The following is a 19,242-nucleotide window of genomic DNA, read 5'->3' on the forward strand; positions in this document are numbered from 1 at the left end:
AGCCAGGGCGAGCTCCGCTCAGCTCCAGCCCCTGGTCTTCAGCTACTGTTCCTACAGAGCTCCTGCTGTATCTTTCCGTCTCCAAGCTCTAACTAACCTAATCCCGCCCCAGACCCAGTTTATAAGGGCAGATTCCTCCCCTCCCAGGTCTGGGCAGGAAGTGTTGCATGCTTAGGGCTCCTGACCAGAGAATCCTCCCACTTGCTCTCAGACATAATATTTCTATTACTGTGGCAACCACTTTTGGTCTGTACTGTATGTATACTTTATCTGTGTGTATATATGTATACTGTATATGTGTGTATATACAGTACAGACCAAAAGTTTGGACACACCTTCTCATTTAAAGATTTTTCAGTTTTTTCATGACTATGATAATTGTACATTCACACTGAAGGCATCAAAACTATGAATTAACACATGTGGAATTATATACTTAACAAAAAAGTGTGAAACAACGGAAAATATGTCTTACATTCTAGGTTCTTCAAAGTAGCCACCTTTTGCTTTGATGACTACTTTGCACACTCTTGGCATTCTCTTGATGAACTTCAAGAGGTAGTCACCGGAAATGGTCTTCCAACAATCTTGAAGGAGTTCCCAGAGATACTTAGCACTTGTTGGCCCTTTTGCCTTCACTCTGCGGTCCAGCTCACCCCAAACCATCTCGATTGGGTTCAGGTCTGGTGACTGTGGAGGCCAGCTCATCTGGCGTAGCCCCCCATCACTCTCCTTCTTGGTCAAATAGCCCTTACACAGCCTGGAGGTGTGCTTGAGGAGATTGTCCTGTTAAAAAATAAATGATGGTCCAACTAAACGCAAACCGGATGGAATAGCATGCCGCTGCAAGATGCTGTGGTAGCCATGCTCGTTCAGTATGCCTTCAATTTGGAATAAATCCCCAACAGTGTCACCAGCAAAGCACCCCCACACCATCACACCTCCTCCTCCATGCTTCACGGTGGGAACCAGGCATGTAGAGTCCATCCGTTCACTTTTTCTGCGTCGCACAAAGACACGGTGGTTGGAACCAAAGATCTCAAATTTGGACTCATCAGACCAAAGCACAGATTTCCAGTGGTCTAATGTCCATTCCTTGTGTTCTTTAGCCCAAACAAGTCTCTTCTGCTTGTTGCCTGTCCTTAGCAGTGGTTTCCTAGCAGCTATTTTACCATGAAGGCCTGCTGCACAAAGTCTCCTCTTAACAGTTGTTGAAGAGATGTGTCTGCTGCTAGGTCTCTGTGTGGCATTGACCTGGTCTCTAATCTGAGCTGCTGTTAACCTGCGATTTCTGAGGCTAGTGACTCGGATAAACTTATCCTCAGAAGCAGAGGTGACTCTTGGTCTTCCTTTCCTAGGGCGGTCCTCATGTGAGCCAGTTTCTTTGTAGCGCTTGATGGTTTTTGCAACTGCACTTGGGGACACTTTCAAAGTTTTCCCAATTTTTCGCACTGACTGACCTTCATTTCTTAAAGTAATGATGGCCACTCGTTTTTCTTTAGTTAGCTGCTTTTTTCTTGCCATAATACAAATTCTAACAGTCTATTCAGTAGGACTATCAGCTGTGTATCCACCAGACTTCTGTACAACACAACTGATGGTCCCAACCCCATTTATAAGGCAAGAAATCCCACTTATTAAACCTGACAGGGCACACCTGTGAAGTGAAAACCATTTCCGGTGACTACCTCTTGAAGCTCATCAAGAGAATGCCAAGAGTGTGCAAAGCAGTCATCAAAGCAAAAGGTGGCTACCTTGAAGAACCTAGAATATAAGACATATTTTCAGTTGTTTCACACTTTTTTGCTAAGTATATAATTCCACATGTGTCAATTCATAGTTTTGATGCCTTCAGTGTGAATGTACAATTTTCATAGTCATGAAAATACAGAAAAATCTTTAAATGAGAAGGTGTATCCAAACTTTTGGTCTGTACTGTATATGTGTATACTGTATATGTGTATATATGTGTATACTGTATATGTGTATATATATGTATACTGTGTATATGTGTGTATATATGTATACTGTATGTGTGTGTATATATATGTATACTGTATATGTGTGTATATATGTATACTGTATGTGTGTGTGTATATATGTATACTGTATATGTGTGTATATATGTATGCTGTATATGGGTGTATATATGTATGCTGTATATGGGTGTATATATGTATGCTGTATATGTGTGTATATATGTATACTGTATGTGTGTGTGTATATATGTATACTGTATGTGTGTATATATATGTATACTGTATGTGTGTGTGTATATATGTATACTGTATATGTGTGTATATATGTATACTGTATGTGTATATACATATATGTATACTGTATGTGTGTATATATGTATACTGTATATATGTGTGTATATATGTATACTGTATATGTGTGTGCTTATATATGTATACTGTATATGTGTATATATATGTATACTGTATATGTGTGTGTATATATATACTGTATATATGTGTATATACAGTACAGACCAAAAGTTTGGACACACCTTCTCATTTAAAGATTTTTCTATATTTTCATGACTATGAAAATTGTACATTCACACTGAAGGCATCAAAACTATGAATTAACACATGTGGAATTATATACTTAACAAAAAAGTGTGAAACAACTGAAAATATGTCTTATATTCTAGGTTCTTCAAAGTAGCCACCTTTTGCTTTGATGACTGTGACGCGCCCCTGGGCCTGTGTCGCGCTGCGTTGCGCACGCGGGAGCCTACCCGGAGCCGGATCAGTGGAGGGTTGTAGTCTCGTGGCGGTGACCCGGTCCGTGCCCAGGGAGTCAAACTAGACGGCAGTCTATTAGTAGTAAATAGTTGATGACTACGCCACCCGTTGAGTGCAGCCAGGAAGCTGCTGCTGCAGGGCAGACCGCTGAGGCTGGTGGTAGGATTGTGCAGCGTGATAGTATAACCCCCAACGGGAGGGGTATGGCCTCAGGGCAGCCGACGTGGATGATGGGGGTAGCAGGAACCACTCAGAGACGGTACGGTGTAGTTCAGGGTCTTTACTGGTAACAACGACAGACCCTCCCGGAGTACTTGCTAGCAAACGGGGCCTGGTAAGTCTTTGAGCAGATGGGATCTCCCCTGGCCAGGCGTAGTTGTAGGCCTCCCAAACTGACTGTACTCTTCTGGCTACCTTGCTAGAAGCTGATGTAAGTAGCCCACGTCCCTGAGTGTACCGTGTGGTGCTCACCCGTATGGCCGGTGACTCGGGGCCTTCTAATGGCTTCCGCTCCACGATGGCGGTGCTGGTCCCACGCGTGTGACCGTGCCTTCGGGCTTCTGGGTCAGAGGACCTGAAATCCCCTGCCTGACGGATTCTGCTGCTGGGTAGGAGTTAGTCCCCACAGCCTCGGACTCCGGGTCCGGTAAAGAATCTTCTTAGTCAGGGCGAGCTCTGCAGCTGCCAGCCCCTGACTCCTTGTAACTCTGCTGTTTCCTATGCTGCTTCTTGTCTCCACTCTCCTTGTCTGACTCACCCTGCCTCAGCCCCGGGTTTATACAGGGGAAGTTCTTCCCCTCCCAAGACTGGGCAGGAGGTGTGGCATGCACAGGATCCCTGACCAAAGGACCTCCCACCTGCTCTCAGACATAACATTACATTACTGTGGAAAACCAGACCCCTGGGGTGCCACATTCCCCCCTAGTGAAATTTAGTACTCCGGGACTAAACACATTTAGAAAAACATAACAAAGTATAACAATAACAATACTATAAGAAAAACACATAAGATGGTTACGGCGTGTCCGCAACCGGATGCAGTCTTTGAAGAAAAGCAAAGGTGTCCATTTCACCAACACAGGGAGACGTAACCAGGTAGGGGTCTGTCCTACCCCGAGTCCTTAACAGTCTCTAGTCCATCCTGGGTTACGCTCCAACTATATACAAGGATTCCCGGTAAATCCACCAAGGTTTCCTAAAAACAACTGGAAACACAAAATTATACACAAGCAACAATACACAGATAAACATAAATAAAACTATTTTTACACTTCAAATTCTCCAGCGTGCGGGTAACTGGCCTCTAGTGGCCCTAGTGGACCTACGGAGCTGACTGTCTGGCCCTGAACTACAGGGTGTAGGAGCTGTCAAGGGTAAACTGGGCAGCTGTCTACCGGCTCTTTGTCTCACTAGGGGTACGGCAGGCTCACTATAAGCAGAGGGTTGATTCTCCTGTTCTACTCGTGTGGAGTCTTCTGCCTCCTGGACCGGCTGTTCTTCCAGCTCTACCCGTTGCTCCGTAGGTTCTTGGGATGATGGTTGGAGGAAGGTGAGTATGGGTACCACAACTGCACCATTGACTTGAGTCCAAGACCGAGGGAAGTCCCCGAGCACGGTACTAACCATATCTTCCCTTTCCTCTACGGGTCGATGGTCTTCTTGTTCTTCTTCAGGGTTCCTCAGTTGTTCGGGACACTTCTTCAGGTGGTCCCGGGATACAATGGCTGTGGTTTCCCCTCCGTCTTTACTGATGGTACAGACCTTCGGGTTCTCGTGGCTTGAGGGCAGTACGGTGTACGGGTCCTTCTCCCACTGGTCATCCAACTTGTGGAGCCGTCTTTTCCTCTTCAAGACCTGCTCTCCGGGTACCAGGGGAACAGCGGGAGCATACTGGTTGTAAGTCTTCTCTTGTCTTTCCCTAGCCTGACAGAGACTTCGCTCCACGCTCTCTTGTACTCTCCGGTACTGCTGCTGCCTCTCTGTGTCCCAGTCTGTTTCTGGTGAAGTGTCCTCAGGTGTCAGGACTCCCATTTCCAGGTCAACAGGTAACTTACCAGGTCTCGCCCTCATTAGGTAAGCCGGGGTACAGTTGGTGGAACCTACCGGGATGTGGTTGTATAGGTCCACCAGATCGGGCAACTTCTCAGGCCACAGACTGCGTTCTTCCAGGGGCAATGTTTTTAGAAGATCCATTACCACCTGGTTCATTTTTTCACAAAGTCCATTAGTTTGCGGATGGTAGGGTGTCGTCCTTATCTTCCGGCAGCCATACAGATTGCAGAATTCCTGGAAGACCTCCGCTTCAAAGGCAGGTCCGTGGTCCGTCAGCACTTGGTCCGGGTACCCGTGTGGACGGCAGAAGTGCTGCTGGAAGGCTCTAGCTGCTGTTTGAGCCGTTAAGTCCTTGACGGGGACGACAACCAAGAACCGGGAGTAATGATCCACGATGGTTAACGCGTAGACGTAGCCACTTCTGCTTGGGGTCAGTTTTACATGATCCAAGGCTACCAGTTCCAACGGTTGCCGGGTGACGATGGACTGCAGGGGAGTCTTCTGGCTGGCCCGGTCCTTCCTTCTCAGATTGCACGGGCCACAGTCTCTGCACCACTTCTCGATGGTTCCCCTCATGCCTACCCAGTGGAACCGCTCGCGCAGCAGGAACTCCAGCTTTTTCCACCCGAAGTGTCCAGCTCCGTCGTGGTATGCCTCCATCACCATGGCTGCGTCTCTTCGTGGCACCACTACTTGCCAGAGTAGTTCATGCGTCCGGGAGTTGACCATTCTGCGGCACAACTTCCCCTTGTAAAGGAATAGTCGACTCTTCTCCGCCCATAGTTGTTTGGCTTCCTCCGGAGCGTCTGGTTCAAGGCGAGCCTCCGGCCGAGTCAGCATCTCCTTCACCAGTCGGACGGCAGGGTCGCTGTCTTGCGTTTCCGCCCAGTTGTAGTGGGGTAAGGGGTTCAACGTAGCAGCCTGCTTACCCCTTACCCGGTGGGAATACTGGATAGTCCCATGACGGTGGAACGCAGGGAGTTCAACTTCTTCCAGTCCCTCCGGATCTTCTCCTTCGTCCGGCAGGTTGGGCATCCTGGACAGGGCATCCGCGTTAGTATTGGAGCGTCCTGCCCGGTATTTGATTGTGAACTCGTAGTTGGACAGACGGGCCATCCACCTCTGCTCCAGGGCACCGAGTCTTGCCGTGTCCAGGTGTGTCAACGGGTTGTTATCCGTGTATACGGTGAACCGGGAAGAAGCGAGGTAATGCCTAAAGCGCTCGGTGACTGCCCATACCACGGCCAGGAACTCTAGCTTAAATGAGCTGTAATTCTCGGGGTTCCTTTCGGTGGGTCGCAGTTTTCGGCTGGCATAGGAGATTACTCGTTCTCTCCCCTGCTGAATCTGGGACAGTACGGCTCCTAGCCCGATGTTACTGGCGTCGGTGTAGAGGATGAAGGGCTGGCTATAGTCCGGGTACGCCAAGATTTCATCCCCCGTGAGGGCCATCTTCAGCTGGCGGAAGGACTCTTCTTCTAGCTCTTCCCATTTGAAGGGCGGCTTCTGGTTCTTGGCCTTTCGGGACTGGCCTATCAGGAGGTCCTGCATAGGCGCTGCCTTTTTGGTGAAACCGGGAATAAACCTTCGGTAGTAGCCTACCAACCCTAGGAACTGCCGCACTTCTTTTACGCTGGAGGGGCTTGGCCATCCCTTAATTGCGGTGATCTTATCGGGGTCGGGAGCCACTCCGTCAGCGCTCACCACGTGTCCCAGGTATTGCACCTTTGGTTTCAGGAGGTGACACTTGGAGGGTTTCACCTTTAGGCCGTAACTCGCCAGAGCTTCGAACACCTCCGCCAGGTGTTTCAGGTGGTCCTCATAAGTTTTGGAGTATACGATGACATCGTCCAGGTACAACAGGACCGTCTCGAAGTTTCTGTGGCCCAGACAGCACTCCATTAATCGTTGGAAGGTTCCTGGGGCGTTGCAGAGTCCGAACGGCATGCAGGTGAACTCGCTAAGTCCCATCGGGGTGGTGAATGCGGTCTTCTCCCGGTCCGCCTCTGCTACAGGAACCTGCCAGTACCCGCTAGTGAGATCCAAGGTAGAGAAGAAGTTAGCAGATCTTAAAGCAGCCAATGACTCCTCTATCCTTGGTAAGGGGTACGCATCCTTGTGTGTGATACGGTTGATTTTCCGGTAATCTACACACATCCTCATGGTGTTGTCTTTCTTTTTGACTAAAACTAGTGGGGCTGCCCAGGGGCTACAGCTATCCCGGATTACCCCAGCCTCCTTCATGTCTCTAAGCATCCCCTTGGCGTGTTGGTAATGTGCAGGGGGTACGGGTCGATACCTCTCTTTTATGGGAGGATGATCTCCCGTGGGGATGCGGTGTTCTACCCCCTTGACTCGCCCGAAGTCTAACGGGTGTTTACTAAACACTCTCTCATACTCTTGAACCACCCGATAGACTCCTTGTTTCTGATGTGAGGGAGTGGAATCAGTACCCAAATGTAGTTGCTGACACCAGTCCTCCATGTCTTTCTTAGAGCCGTTACCTTCCTCCGGGTGAGATGGAGGCAAGGGTTCCACAGATTGTATAGAATTTTGATTAGTGGTATATAATTTGGCTAGCGTGGCATACCGGGGCAGGTACACTTCCCTCTCCCCGATATTTATTATGCGAATGGGCACCCTCCCATGGCGTATATTGACCACCCCCCGTGCTGTCAAAATGGTGGGCCTACTGTCTGAGTAAACTGGTTCTACCATTGCCTGGTAATCTCTACCTCTCAGACCAATAGCTGCCCAGCACCAAATCATCATTTCACTTTTTGGGGGCATGGCAATAGGAAAAGGGTCACACATTCTTACGCTACCAATCTCACCGCCGGAGAGTTCCACTTGTTGCCGTTGCATCAGTGCCCGGATCTCTTTCTGGAGCACCCGCTGCTCGCCGGAGCTGGCGTTCTTGGCAACCTGCTGTAAAAGGAAAATCACCTCTGCAAGACAATTTTCAATTACGTTAGTTCCTAGAGTTATTTTTGGGTGACTCTCATGTTTATCAATATCTACAATGATCAGTCCCTGTGCGGCCAGTTCGACTCTACCGATTTTGAGGGTCACCTCTTTAAATCCGATCTGTGGCACGGGCTGGCCATTGCTGGCGATGATACTCAAGTCGTCGTCAGGGTAGCGGGTAATATCCGAGTCATTCCAGTACTGCTTGAAGAGCACGTACGGGATGGTGGTGACCTGTGACCCGGTATCCAGTAGGGCACTCATGGGAATGCCATCCAGTACCACAGGCAAGACTGGACGTCCTCCCACATATCTGTCGCGCCAGTTCGATGGGCCTGGTGATCTTTTTCCTGGGGGTTGGCCCTCTACCCCAGGTTGTGCCCGTTTAAAGAACAGTACCTTTCCATATGTCCGGGTTGATTGCAGCGGCGGCAGATGGGTCGTCCGTCCTCGCTGTATCGGTCACTGGGTCTTCCTCTGGCCGGTGGGGTCCTCCTTGGTCGACGCCACGGGATGTCCTCCGGTCCGGATGCCAGCTGGATCTTCCCTGGGGTGGAAACCTGTAAAGACTGCACAGTTCGGGTTAGCGCAGCAACGCTCTTAGCTAGCTCTTGGACCTGATGGTGTAGGTCTGGAGCCGGGTCATTGTCCAAAGCCTGCGCATCAGCTCTCACAGGCCCTGCCGACAAGGGCGCCGCCTCCTGGTGGTAAGTGATAGCTGGGCGCCTGTGGGTAACAACGCCACCCGGTGCTGGTTCTCGGAGCACCCGGATAGCTCTATCCTTGAACTGTGCAAAGTCCAGATGGGGATCCTGTAAGGCCATTGCCCGCAACTGGGTTCGGTGGGCATTGCAATATAAACCCTCTATAAATTGTTCAGTCAATAGCCTGTCCTCGTTTCCCACCCCATCAGGGTCGGTCTGCTTTATGGCCCTCAGGGCCTCTTGTAGGTTTAGTGCATAGTCCCTTATACTCTCATGCGCTCGCTGCTTGCACCCGTAGAATCTAAGCTTAATCTCGGCTGAGGTGCGGGTATCAAAGGTGTCCTTCAGCCGGGTTAGTATCCCTGCGACAGTCTTCCTCCCAGGTGGCCAGGATTTTACTTCCCTTTTGGCTGCCCCGGTTAGTTGGGCCACCAGGATGCTCACTTTTTGCTCTTCTGTGAGGGGGTACACCTGGAAGAGGCTATCCAGCTTTTCTCTAAAGTCATGCAGGGTATGTGACTCCCCTGAGTACTGGGGTAGCCAAGCTGCTCCCGGGATATAGGGCATGGTGAAGGGCATAACTGCAGCAGCGGTAGCGCTGGCGGGGGTTGAGGCAGTGAAGCTCTCCTCCGTATCCGACATCTTCCTTCCCCCTAGTGGACCGTGGCCTACCTTGCGATGATCCTCTTCCATAGGCCGCGGCTCCGCAGTGGATCGTCAGGGTTGAGGACCTTCCGTCGCGCTCCTGTGACGTCGGAGTCTGCTGGGCTCCTTCCAGGACCTTACGCAACGTCCGGACGTGAGGCGGGGCTTCAGTTCTCGCGCGCTTTCGGAGTCCACGCCCCTCTTCTTCCCGCACGGCGTCCTCAAGATGGCGTCCAATGGCGGGAAAACTCCACGGATGGCGGGAAGAAGGTCGAAGATGGCGCCGGATGGCGGGAAAACTTCGCGGATGGTAAGTTTGAACAGTCTTTGCTTTTCAGGCACGCAGTACCCGGTGGTTGCGGGCACGAAATCCTGCCGACTACGCCAAAGTTGACGCGCCCCTGGGCCTGTGTCGCGCTGCGTTGCGCATGCGGGAGCCTACCCGGAGCCGGATCAGTGGAGGGTTGTAGTCTCGTGGCGGTGACCCGGTCCGTGCCCAGGGAGTCAAACTAGACGGCAGTCTATTAGTAGTAAATAGTTGATGACTACGCCACCCGTTGAGTGCAGCCAGGAAGCTGCTGCTGCAGGGCAGACCGCTGAGGCTGGTGGTAGGATTGTGCAGCGTGATAGTATAACCCCCAACGGGAGGGGTATGGCCTCAGGGCAGCCGACGTGGATGATGGGGGTAGCAGGAACCACTCAGAGACGGTACGGTGTAGTTCAGGGTCTTTACGGGTAACAACGACAGACCCTCCCGGAGTACTTGCTAGCAAACGGGGCCTGGTCAGTCTTTGAGCAGATGGGATCTCCCCTGGCCAGGCGTAGTTGTAGGCCTCCCAAACTGACTGTACTCTTCTGGCTACCTTGCTAGAAGCTGATGTAAGTAGCCCACGTCCCTGAGTGTACCGTGTGGTGCTCACCCGTATGGCCGGTGACTCGGGGCCTTCTAATGGCTTCCGCTCCACGATGGCGGTGCTGGTCCCACGCGTGTGACCGTGCCTTCGGGCTTCTGGGCCAGAGGACCTGAAATCCCCTGCCTGACGGATTCTGCTGCTGGGTAGGAGTTAGTCCCCACAGCCTCGGACTCCGGGTCCGGTAAAGAATCTTCTTAGTCAGGGCGAGCTCTGCAGCTGCCAGCCCCTGACTCCTTGTAACTCTGCTGTTTCCTATGCTGCTTCTTGTCTCCACTCTCCTTGTCTGACTCACCCTGCCTCAGCCCCGGGTTTATACAGGGGAAGTTCTTCCCCTCCCAAGACTGGGCAGGAGGTGTGGCATGCACAGGATCCCTGACCAAAGGACCTCCCACCTGCTCTCAGACATAACATTACATTACTGTGGAAAACCAGACCCCTGGGGTGCCACATTTGCTTTGCACACTCTTGGCATTCTCTTGATGAGCTTCAAGAGGTAGTCACCGGAAATGGTCTTCACTTCACAGGTGTGCCCTGTCAGGTTTAATATGATAAAGTGCTTTATTCTTTGTCAGGTCCAGGGGTCCTGTAGAATGTGAATCCCTGAGGAACAGCGTATCCTTGGCTTGTGCCAAGACAGAAGATAAGTTGCTGAACACTTGGTACCCCAAAGTGATCAATCTATTTGCCAATCAAGATGCCCTGCAGTTGATTAAAGCGGACAAATTGGATTCCTTTTATAACTGCGTCTCGACACTTATGTCCAACCAGGCAAAGGCGGCTGCAAGATCCGTGATATATAAGGATTCATGTTCATTATTGTATCTCTGGGTCAAACATAGACTCAGAGTGGTATTCCCATCTCATATATTTATGGCACATCCACAGTCTGAGGACGCACATCCGGCTGAAGTATATTGCTGCGCAGGGACATGCCGGGTCCCTGAGCTGCAATGCATGCCGCCAGACAATCAAAGGCCGGTAGCTGATGTCGGCGTGCCAGTCACGAGTGACACATGGAAGTGACGTCATGCGCTGCCCGTGCCGGCACACTGAAATCAGCTACAGAAGAAGACGTCGCATGTCGTGGGAGCGGAAGAAGGTAAGAAGAATCATTTATTTTTGTTTATTTAATGTATTGGAAAAGAACGACAGAACATTATACCAGGAAAGGGCCAAGGATGGGGAGCATTATATAAGGAAGGGGCCCAGGATGGGGAGCATTATACAAGGAAAGGGCCAAGGATGGGGAGCATTATACAAGGAAAGGGCCAAGGATGGGGAGCATTAGACAAGGAAGGGGCCCAGGATGGGGAGCATTATATAAGGAAGGGGCCCAGGATGGGGAGCATTATACAAGGAAAGGGCCCAGGATAGGGGGAATTAGACAAGGAAGGGTCCCAGGATGGGGAGCATTATACAAGGAAGGTGCCCAGGATGGGGGGAATTAGACAAGGAAGGGTCCCAGGATGGGGAGCATTATACAAGGAAGTAGCCTAGGATGAGGAGCTTTACACAAGGAAGGGGCACAGGATGGGGAGCATTACACAAGGAAGGGGCGCAAGATGGAGAGAATTATACAAGGAAGGGGCGCAGGATGGGGAGCATTACACAAGGAAGGGGCGCAGGATGGGAAGCATTATACAAGGAAGGGGCGCATGATGGGGAGCATTATACAAGGAAGGGGCGCAGGATGGGGAGCATTATACAAGGAAGGGGCGCATGATGGGGAGCATTATACAAGGAAGGGGCGCAGGATGGGGAGCATTACACAAGGAAGGGGTGCAAGATGGGGAGCATTATACAAGGAAGTAGCCTAGGATGAGGTGCATTACACAAGGATGGAGCGCAGGATGGGGAGCATTACACAAGAAAGGGGCGCAAGATGGGGAGCATTATACAAGGAAGGGGCGCAAGATGTGGAGCATTACACAAGGAAGGGGCGCAGGATGGGGAGCACTATACAAGGAAGGGGCGCATGATGGGGAGCATTATACAAGGAAGGGGTTCATGATGGGGAGCATTTTACAAGGAAGGGGAGCATTATACAAGGGAGGGGTTCAGGATGGGGGGCATTGTACAAGGAAGCGGCCCAGGATAGGGAGCATTATACCAGAATGGGGGTCATTATACCATGACATGGGCCAGGATGAAGGACATTACACCAGGAAGGGCACAAGGATGGAGGTCATTATACCAGAATGGGGCCTAGGATGGGGGACATTGTTATAGGATGTGGGACATTATACCAGGATGGGGGACATTGTTACAGGAAGGGGCCAGGATGGGGGACATTATTACAGTAAGAGACCCAGGACCAAGAACATTATACCAGGAAGGAGCCCAGGATTGGGACATTATTGCTGAAAGGGGCTCAGGATGGGGGGTATTATACACAGAAGGTGGATATTATAACAGGAAGAGGCCCAGGATAGGGGATATTATAACAGGAAGGGGCGCAGGATGGGGAACATTATACCAGGAAGGAGCCTAGAATGAGAGACATTATTATAGGATGGGGCTACGATGGGAAACATCCAAGGCAGGGGCGAACACACGCATCATTATCGGATCTAGAACGCTACAAGGGCCCATACATCTGACCAACATGCGGTTGGGGGCCCAGGTCCAAATTTTGCACATCTACAGGAACATGACATATGGCATAACAGTATGTCATATGTTGGGAAGGGTTTAAGCTACAGCATACTACATAGCCTCTTGCAGCTATATCAATGGAAAAATTAAAAAATGTATGGCTTTTTGAAGAAGGGAAGGAAAAAATGCAAAACAAACAATTATCCGGTCCTGAAGGGATTAAGGAGTTCCCACCCACAGTAAATGTTGTCACTCAGCTTTCTTCTCTTATGGCCCAGTCCGTCTCCCTGTTTTCTGCACCACTCTCGTAGTCATGTATTTTTTCTCCTTATAAACACTAATATATACTTGCTGATTTCTCCCCCCACAGGTGAGAGACCTTCTGCAGGAAACTGTAGAAACTTATGTCCGTTTATTTGACCTGATAGACGTGCAATTTTTACCAGTCTTCAAAATGCAACTTACATTTGATGACGAGAAAATGGATTTCTATCCAAGCTGCCAGGACGTAGAAGAAGTTGTACTATTTATATTAACTCCGATCTCCAAGACCCTTCAGGTATCAGGATTTTTTTTCTATGCTGACAACTTACTTTTTATAGTAGGTACATGTGTGGCTCACAGGTAAAAACTGCAGTAAAAAAAATTGGAAATTTGCTGCCACCATTTTGGAATATCACAGCAAAAAAAAAATATTGTACCGGCTGATTTACAATTGCTATTGGCTGTCACCTAGTATATGAGCGTCCGCAGCAGTATCCTCCGGTGGGCCCCCATGCAGGGATAGGACAACGAGTATATTGACTCTGTAATACACATTGCAAAAATATATGAGAATTATAAGTAGAAGAGTTGGATAGCATGAACACTTTTACAGGCTCGGACTGGCCAACAGGAGAACTGGAGAATCCTCCGGTGGGCCCCCATGAAGGGATGGCTCTCCACTCCAGTCCCCTATTAAAGTGCACCTGTCAGCAGGAGTGTGTTCAGTAAACCACATACACTGTCAAGAGGGCGACATTACACAGAGTAAAATGATACCTTAGTTGATTAAATTCGTCCTGTGGTTCTTGTGTAATCTTTACTTTCAGTTTGGAAATAATGATACGCTTATGCTCCGGGGCGGCGTGTGGGGGCACTCTATCTGGTGCTCTGCTTACATATTCATGTGTATGCTCTTATGACAGCTCACTGATTGTCCACTGACCTGCCTCCTATTTTACCTAGCCCCGCACTACTAGATGCATTATGTAAAATAGGAGGCAGGTCAGTGAAGGCACAGTGAGCTGTCATAAGAGCATACAGATGAATATGTAAGCAGAGCACCAGATAGAGCGCCCCGCACAGGCCACCTCGGAGCACGAGCATATCATTATCTCCAAACTGAAAGTAAAGGTTACACAAGAACCACAGGACGGATTTAATCAACTAAGGTATCATTTTAATCAGTGTAGTGGCACCCACCTGACATTGTATGTGTTTTACTGAGCTCAATCCTGCTGACAGGTGCGCTTTAAATGTATAAGTGGTTAAATCTGAATTTTTGGGGTGACAGATGCCCTTTAAGCTCCCATTAGTGGCCACTGAGGATACACAGCATGGCAGCTTTTATTCTATGTCTATGCTGAGGATATGGAGCTTTGTATGGAGTTTTTGATTTATTTATATCATAATAGGTGGCTGTTCAGGGGGTTTATATTAGAGACTTCTGCAGTATTCATGTCACTTTATAGAACGTTCTTCTTTGTCCAGAACATTCAGACGGTGCAGCCGTGGCTTTCTGGTAGTAACACGGTTCAGATCATCGAGGCCAAACTCCCTGATTACATCTTTGATTCTGCTGCGCTGAAGCTGAAGGAGGCCGTCAGCCACAATCTACACCAGCCATTCAGGCATTTCCAAACCTACGGTAAGCGGGACGTGAATCATTAAAGGGATGGTACATATGGTAAGCTGGACGTGAATCATTACAGGGATGGTACATACGGTAAGCTCGACGTGAGTTATTAAAGGGATGGTACATACGGTAAGCTGGCCGCGAATCATTAAAGGGATGGTACATACGGTAAGCTGGACATAAGTCATTACAGGGATGGTACATAGGGTAAGCAGGATGTGAGTCATTAAAGGGATGGTACATACGGTAAGCAGGATGTGAGTCATTACAGGGATGGTATATACGGTAAGCTCGACTTGAGATATTAAAGGGATGGTACATACGGTAAGCTCGACGTGAGTTATTAAAGGGATGGTACATACTGTAAGCTGGACGTGAATCATAGGGATGGTACATACAGTAAGCAGGACGTGAGTCTATAAAGGGATGGTACATACGGTAAGCTGGCCGCGAATCATTAAAGGCATGGTACATACGGTAAGCTGGACATAAGTCATTACAGGGATGGTACATACGGTAAGCAGGATGTGAGTCATTAAAGGGATGGTACATACGGTAAGCAGGATGTGAGTCACTACAGGGATGGTATATACGGTAAGCTCGACTTGAGATATTAAAGGGATGGTACATACGGTAAGCTCGACGTGAGTTATTAAAGGGATGGTACATACTGTAAGCTGGACGTGAATCATAGGGATGGTACATAGAGTAAGCAGGACGTGAGTCTATAAAGGGATGGTACATACGGTAAGCTGGCCGCGAATCATTAAAGGCATGGTACATACGGTAAGCTCGACGTGAGTCATTACAGGGATGGTACATAGGGTAAGCAGGATGTGAGTCATTAAGGGGATGGTACATACGGTAAGCAGGATGTGAGTCATTACAGAGATGGTACATACGGTAAGCTCGACTTGAGATATTAAAGGGATGGTACATACGGTAAGCTCGACGTGAGTTATTAAAGGTATGGTACATACGGTAAGCTCGACGTGAGTTATTAAAGGGATGGTACATACTGTAAGCTGGACGTGAATCATTATAGGGATGGTACATACAGTAAGCAGGACATGAGTCTTTAAAGGGATGGTACATACGGTAAGCTGGCCGCAAATCATTAAAGGCATGGTACATACGGTAAGCTGGACATAAGTCATTACAGGGATGGTACATACGGTAAGCAGGATGTGAGTCATTAAAGGGATGGTACATACGGTAAGCAGGATGTGAGTCATTACAGGGATGGTACATACGGTAAGCTCGACTTGAGATATTAAAGGGATGGTACATACGTAAGCTGGACGTAAATCATTAAAGGGATGGTACATATGGTAAGCTCGACGTGAGTTATTAAAGGGATGGTACATACTGTAAGCTGGACGTGAATCATTATAGGGATGGTACATACAGTAAGCAGGATTTGAGTCATTAAAGGGATGGTACATACGGTAAGCTGGCCGCGAATCATTAAAGGCATGGTACATACTGTAAGCTGGACATGAGTCATTACAGGGATGGTACATAGGGTAAGCAGGATGTGAGTCATTAAAGGGATGGTACATACGGTAAGCAGGATGTGAGTCATTAAAGGGATGGTACATACGGTAAGCAGGATGTGAGTCATTAAAGGGATGGTACATATGGTAAGCTGGACATGAGTCATTACAGGGATGGTACATACGGTAAGCAGGATGTGAGTCATTAAAGGGATGGTACATACGGTAAGCAGGATGTGAGTCATTAAAGGGATGGTGCATACGGTAAGCAGGATGTGAGTCATTAAAGGGATGGTACATACGGTAAGCAGGATGTGAGTCATTAAAGGGATGGTACATATGGTAAGCTGGACATTAGTCATTACAGGGATGGTACATACGGTAAGCAGGATGTGAGTCATTAAAGGCATGGTACATATGATAAGCAGGATGTGAGTCATTAAAGGGATGGTACATACGGTAAACTGGACATGAATCATTAAAAGGATGGTACATACTGTAAGCTGGACATGAATCATTAAAGGGATGGTGCATACGGTAAGCTGGACATGAGTCATTACAGGGATGGTACATACGGTAAGCTGGATGTGAGTTATTAAAGGGATGGTACATATGGTAATCTGGATGTGAGTCATTAAAGGGATGGTACATAAGTAAAGCAGGATGTGAGTCATTAAAAGGATGGTACATATGGTAAGCTGGCCGCGAATCATTAAAAGGATAGTACATACGGTAAGCTGGCCGTGAATCATTAAAGGGATGGTACATACGGTAAGCTGGCCGCGAATAATTAAAAGAATGGTACATACAGTAAGCTGGACGTGAATCGTAAGTATTAAAGCGATGGAACATATGGGAAGCTGGACGTGAATCTAGTATTAAAGGGATGGAACAATCACAATCAGAAATCTCCTGCCGGCGCTTGCAGCGTGATCTTCCTGTGGACGCTTTGATCCTGATACCTTTCCAAAAGCCATTGAACTCAGTGTTAGGGGTTCCCAGGGGTGTGATCCTCATCTATCAGACATTATCATGCAGAAATACTATATATCATTGGTCTAACAAGCACTTCAAAGAGGATCTGTCTCTAGATTTCACCATATAAATGTAGATTATCAAATTGATCTCTTAGACCTGATGAAGCCAGAGTACTTGCTTTCAAAAATCCATGTCCGATCAGCTGTATAATCCTCTTTGAAAGTTTTCTCCGCCCGACATTAAGATGAGTCTAGATACAACTATAAATTCTGTGTTATATTATTTGATAGTTGAAAGCTTCAGCTGGCTGGTGGATGGTTCAGCCGCGGAGAAAGTAGAAACTTTCTTATCCGAGGAGCACAGTTTTGATGAATACACAGAGGTACGTATGTCTGATCATAATGTGTTTTTTTTTTACATATTGGACTTTCTTGCTTATTATCTCGAACCGTCATTATGTTAAATTGACTCATCCCTGCACAGCAACACTGGCTTTGATGTTTCTAGTAAAAATCGACTGCTTATGTGCCGTTCATCATATGCAAGTTATCTAGGACTAGTCCAGCGGGACGTCACTTCCCACAAACAAATCCCACCTCAGATGCTGTGATCACACCCAAATCATGGCATCTTAGTCTCACCTGGTGAGGTGGATCTTCTAAGCCTCAGGTCCGGGTGGCCACACGGACCCCGGGTGTTGGTGTGGTAAGCAGGAAGGCACATGAGCAACAAGGAATTGGCACTCAGGAATCTTGGGAGCTGCAGGATGGATGTAGCGTAACCCAGTAGGAATGGAAGAAAGTTAACGCAGAAGGTGGAGCACACCAAACAAAAGTCTAAAAACTCAATCCTAAGACCGAGGTGTGTGTCCTAACTGTCCATAAATAGGATTTAGGAGATTATGTCACTGAGCTACACAGGATAACCTGTAAAACCTGACGTGGAGCACAGCACGGGGCAGCAGACCGAAGTGAAGGAAGCAGAGCTCGGATACCCAAGACAGGTGTATAATACTTAATTTCACATGCCCAATTTACATATGACGGCCGGCACATAAAAAGTTTAGTTTTTTAAGGTAGAAACATTTTTGCCAGATATATACCGTGGATGTCAATGCAGGAATTTGGCATGCCTGAAGAACCTGACAGGTTCACTTTATGGGGACCCCCTTTGGTTCATTTGAAGGGTCCCTTGACAATAAGCTGATCACAGCTGTAGTCGGGTGGACGCAGCAACGAGGACTAAGTTGCTGGAATCATTTTCTTACCATTCCCATTAGAATCAATACTGTCCTAAGTCCTACAGAGCGAGGGGTGCAACGTGTCCGATAATAATTGAGGGTCAAATCAGAAATCTCAAGGGTAAACGAGACTGATTTATATTTGTATTCCAGTTTATAGAACAATTTCACACCCTGGCCAGAGATATCATGGGACTGCCCACCCGCGCTTACTTCACCATGGTACACCTCGACTGCGATGACTTAAAGCAAGGCCTGGCTGACAAAGCAAAAAGCTTTGCAAATATATTACTAGATAGACTGGTGACAAATCACAGATTGGAGAATGAAGAGTGAGTAAAATCCTGGATTCAAGGAGGTTTCACAATAGAAAAAAATAATCTGTAATGGGCCTCTAGCTGCCATGTGCCGTTCAGGGGCCCTTGGGGTCGAGGTCAAGTGCTACTTCTGCTATGATTTCATACAGTGAGTTATAGATGCTGATGCTACAGTAAAAGTTAAGAATCTGACATTACTTTACTTATGATACTATAAAATATCATCACATTCCAGTATATAATATACAGGTGCATCTCACTAAATTAGAATATCATCAAAAAGTTAATTTATTTCAGTTCTTCAATACAAAAAGTGAAACTCCTATATTATATAGAGTCATTACAGACAGAGGGATCTATTTCACGTGTTTATTTCTGTTAATGTTGATGATTATGGCTTACAGCCAATGAAAACACTAAAGTCATTATCTCAGTAAATTAGAATACTTTATAACAACAGCTTGAAAAATGTTTTTAAAATCTGAAATGTCTGTTCAGTAAATGCCTCAATACTTGGTCGTGGCTCCTTTTGCATCAATTACTGCATCAATGCTGTACGTACGTCCCTGGGTATAATTCGTGTAAAACATAATATATAGGATTATTCCGCTATTTCTTGTGTCCTGGTTAATATGTATTTTTCCATATATAGGTCATGTCATACTAGCTATACTTACCAGTCCC

General features: G+C 47.8%; 1 protein-coding gene across 1 annotated transcript; it reads left to right on the forward strand.

The window, feature by feature from the left end:
• The first annotated feature begins 12,685 nt into the window (after positions 1-12,685).
• On the forward strand, positions 12,686-18,577 carry LOC141157761 (dynein axonemal heavy chain 12-like). Its single transcript, XM_073645291.1, has 5 exons — positions 12,686-12,703; positions 13,001-13,189; positions 14,383-14,539; positions 17,292-17,383; positions 18,395-18,577. Exons 1-5 carry the CDS (start codon positions 12,686-12,688, stop codon positions 18,575-18,577), a joined length of 639 nt encoding a protein of 212 aa, XP_073501392.1.
• The last annotated feature ends 665 nt before the right edge of the window (positions 18,578-19,242 follow it).

This window comes from Phyllobates terribilis, unplaced genomic scaffold (assembly GCF_046119375.1).
Source record: "Phyllobates terribilis strain yellow unplaced genomic scaffold, ASM4611937v1 Scaffold_8__6_contigs__length_399053987, whole genome shotgun sequence".
Classification (NCBI taxonomy): Eukaryota; Metazoa; Chordata; class Amphibia; order Anura; family Dendrobatidae; genus Phyllobates; species Phyllobates terribilis.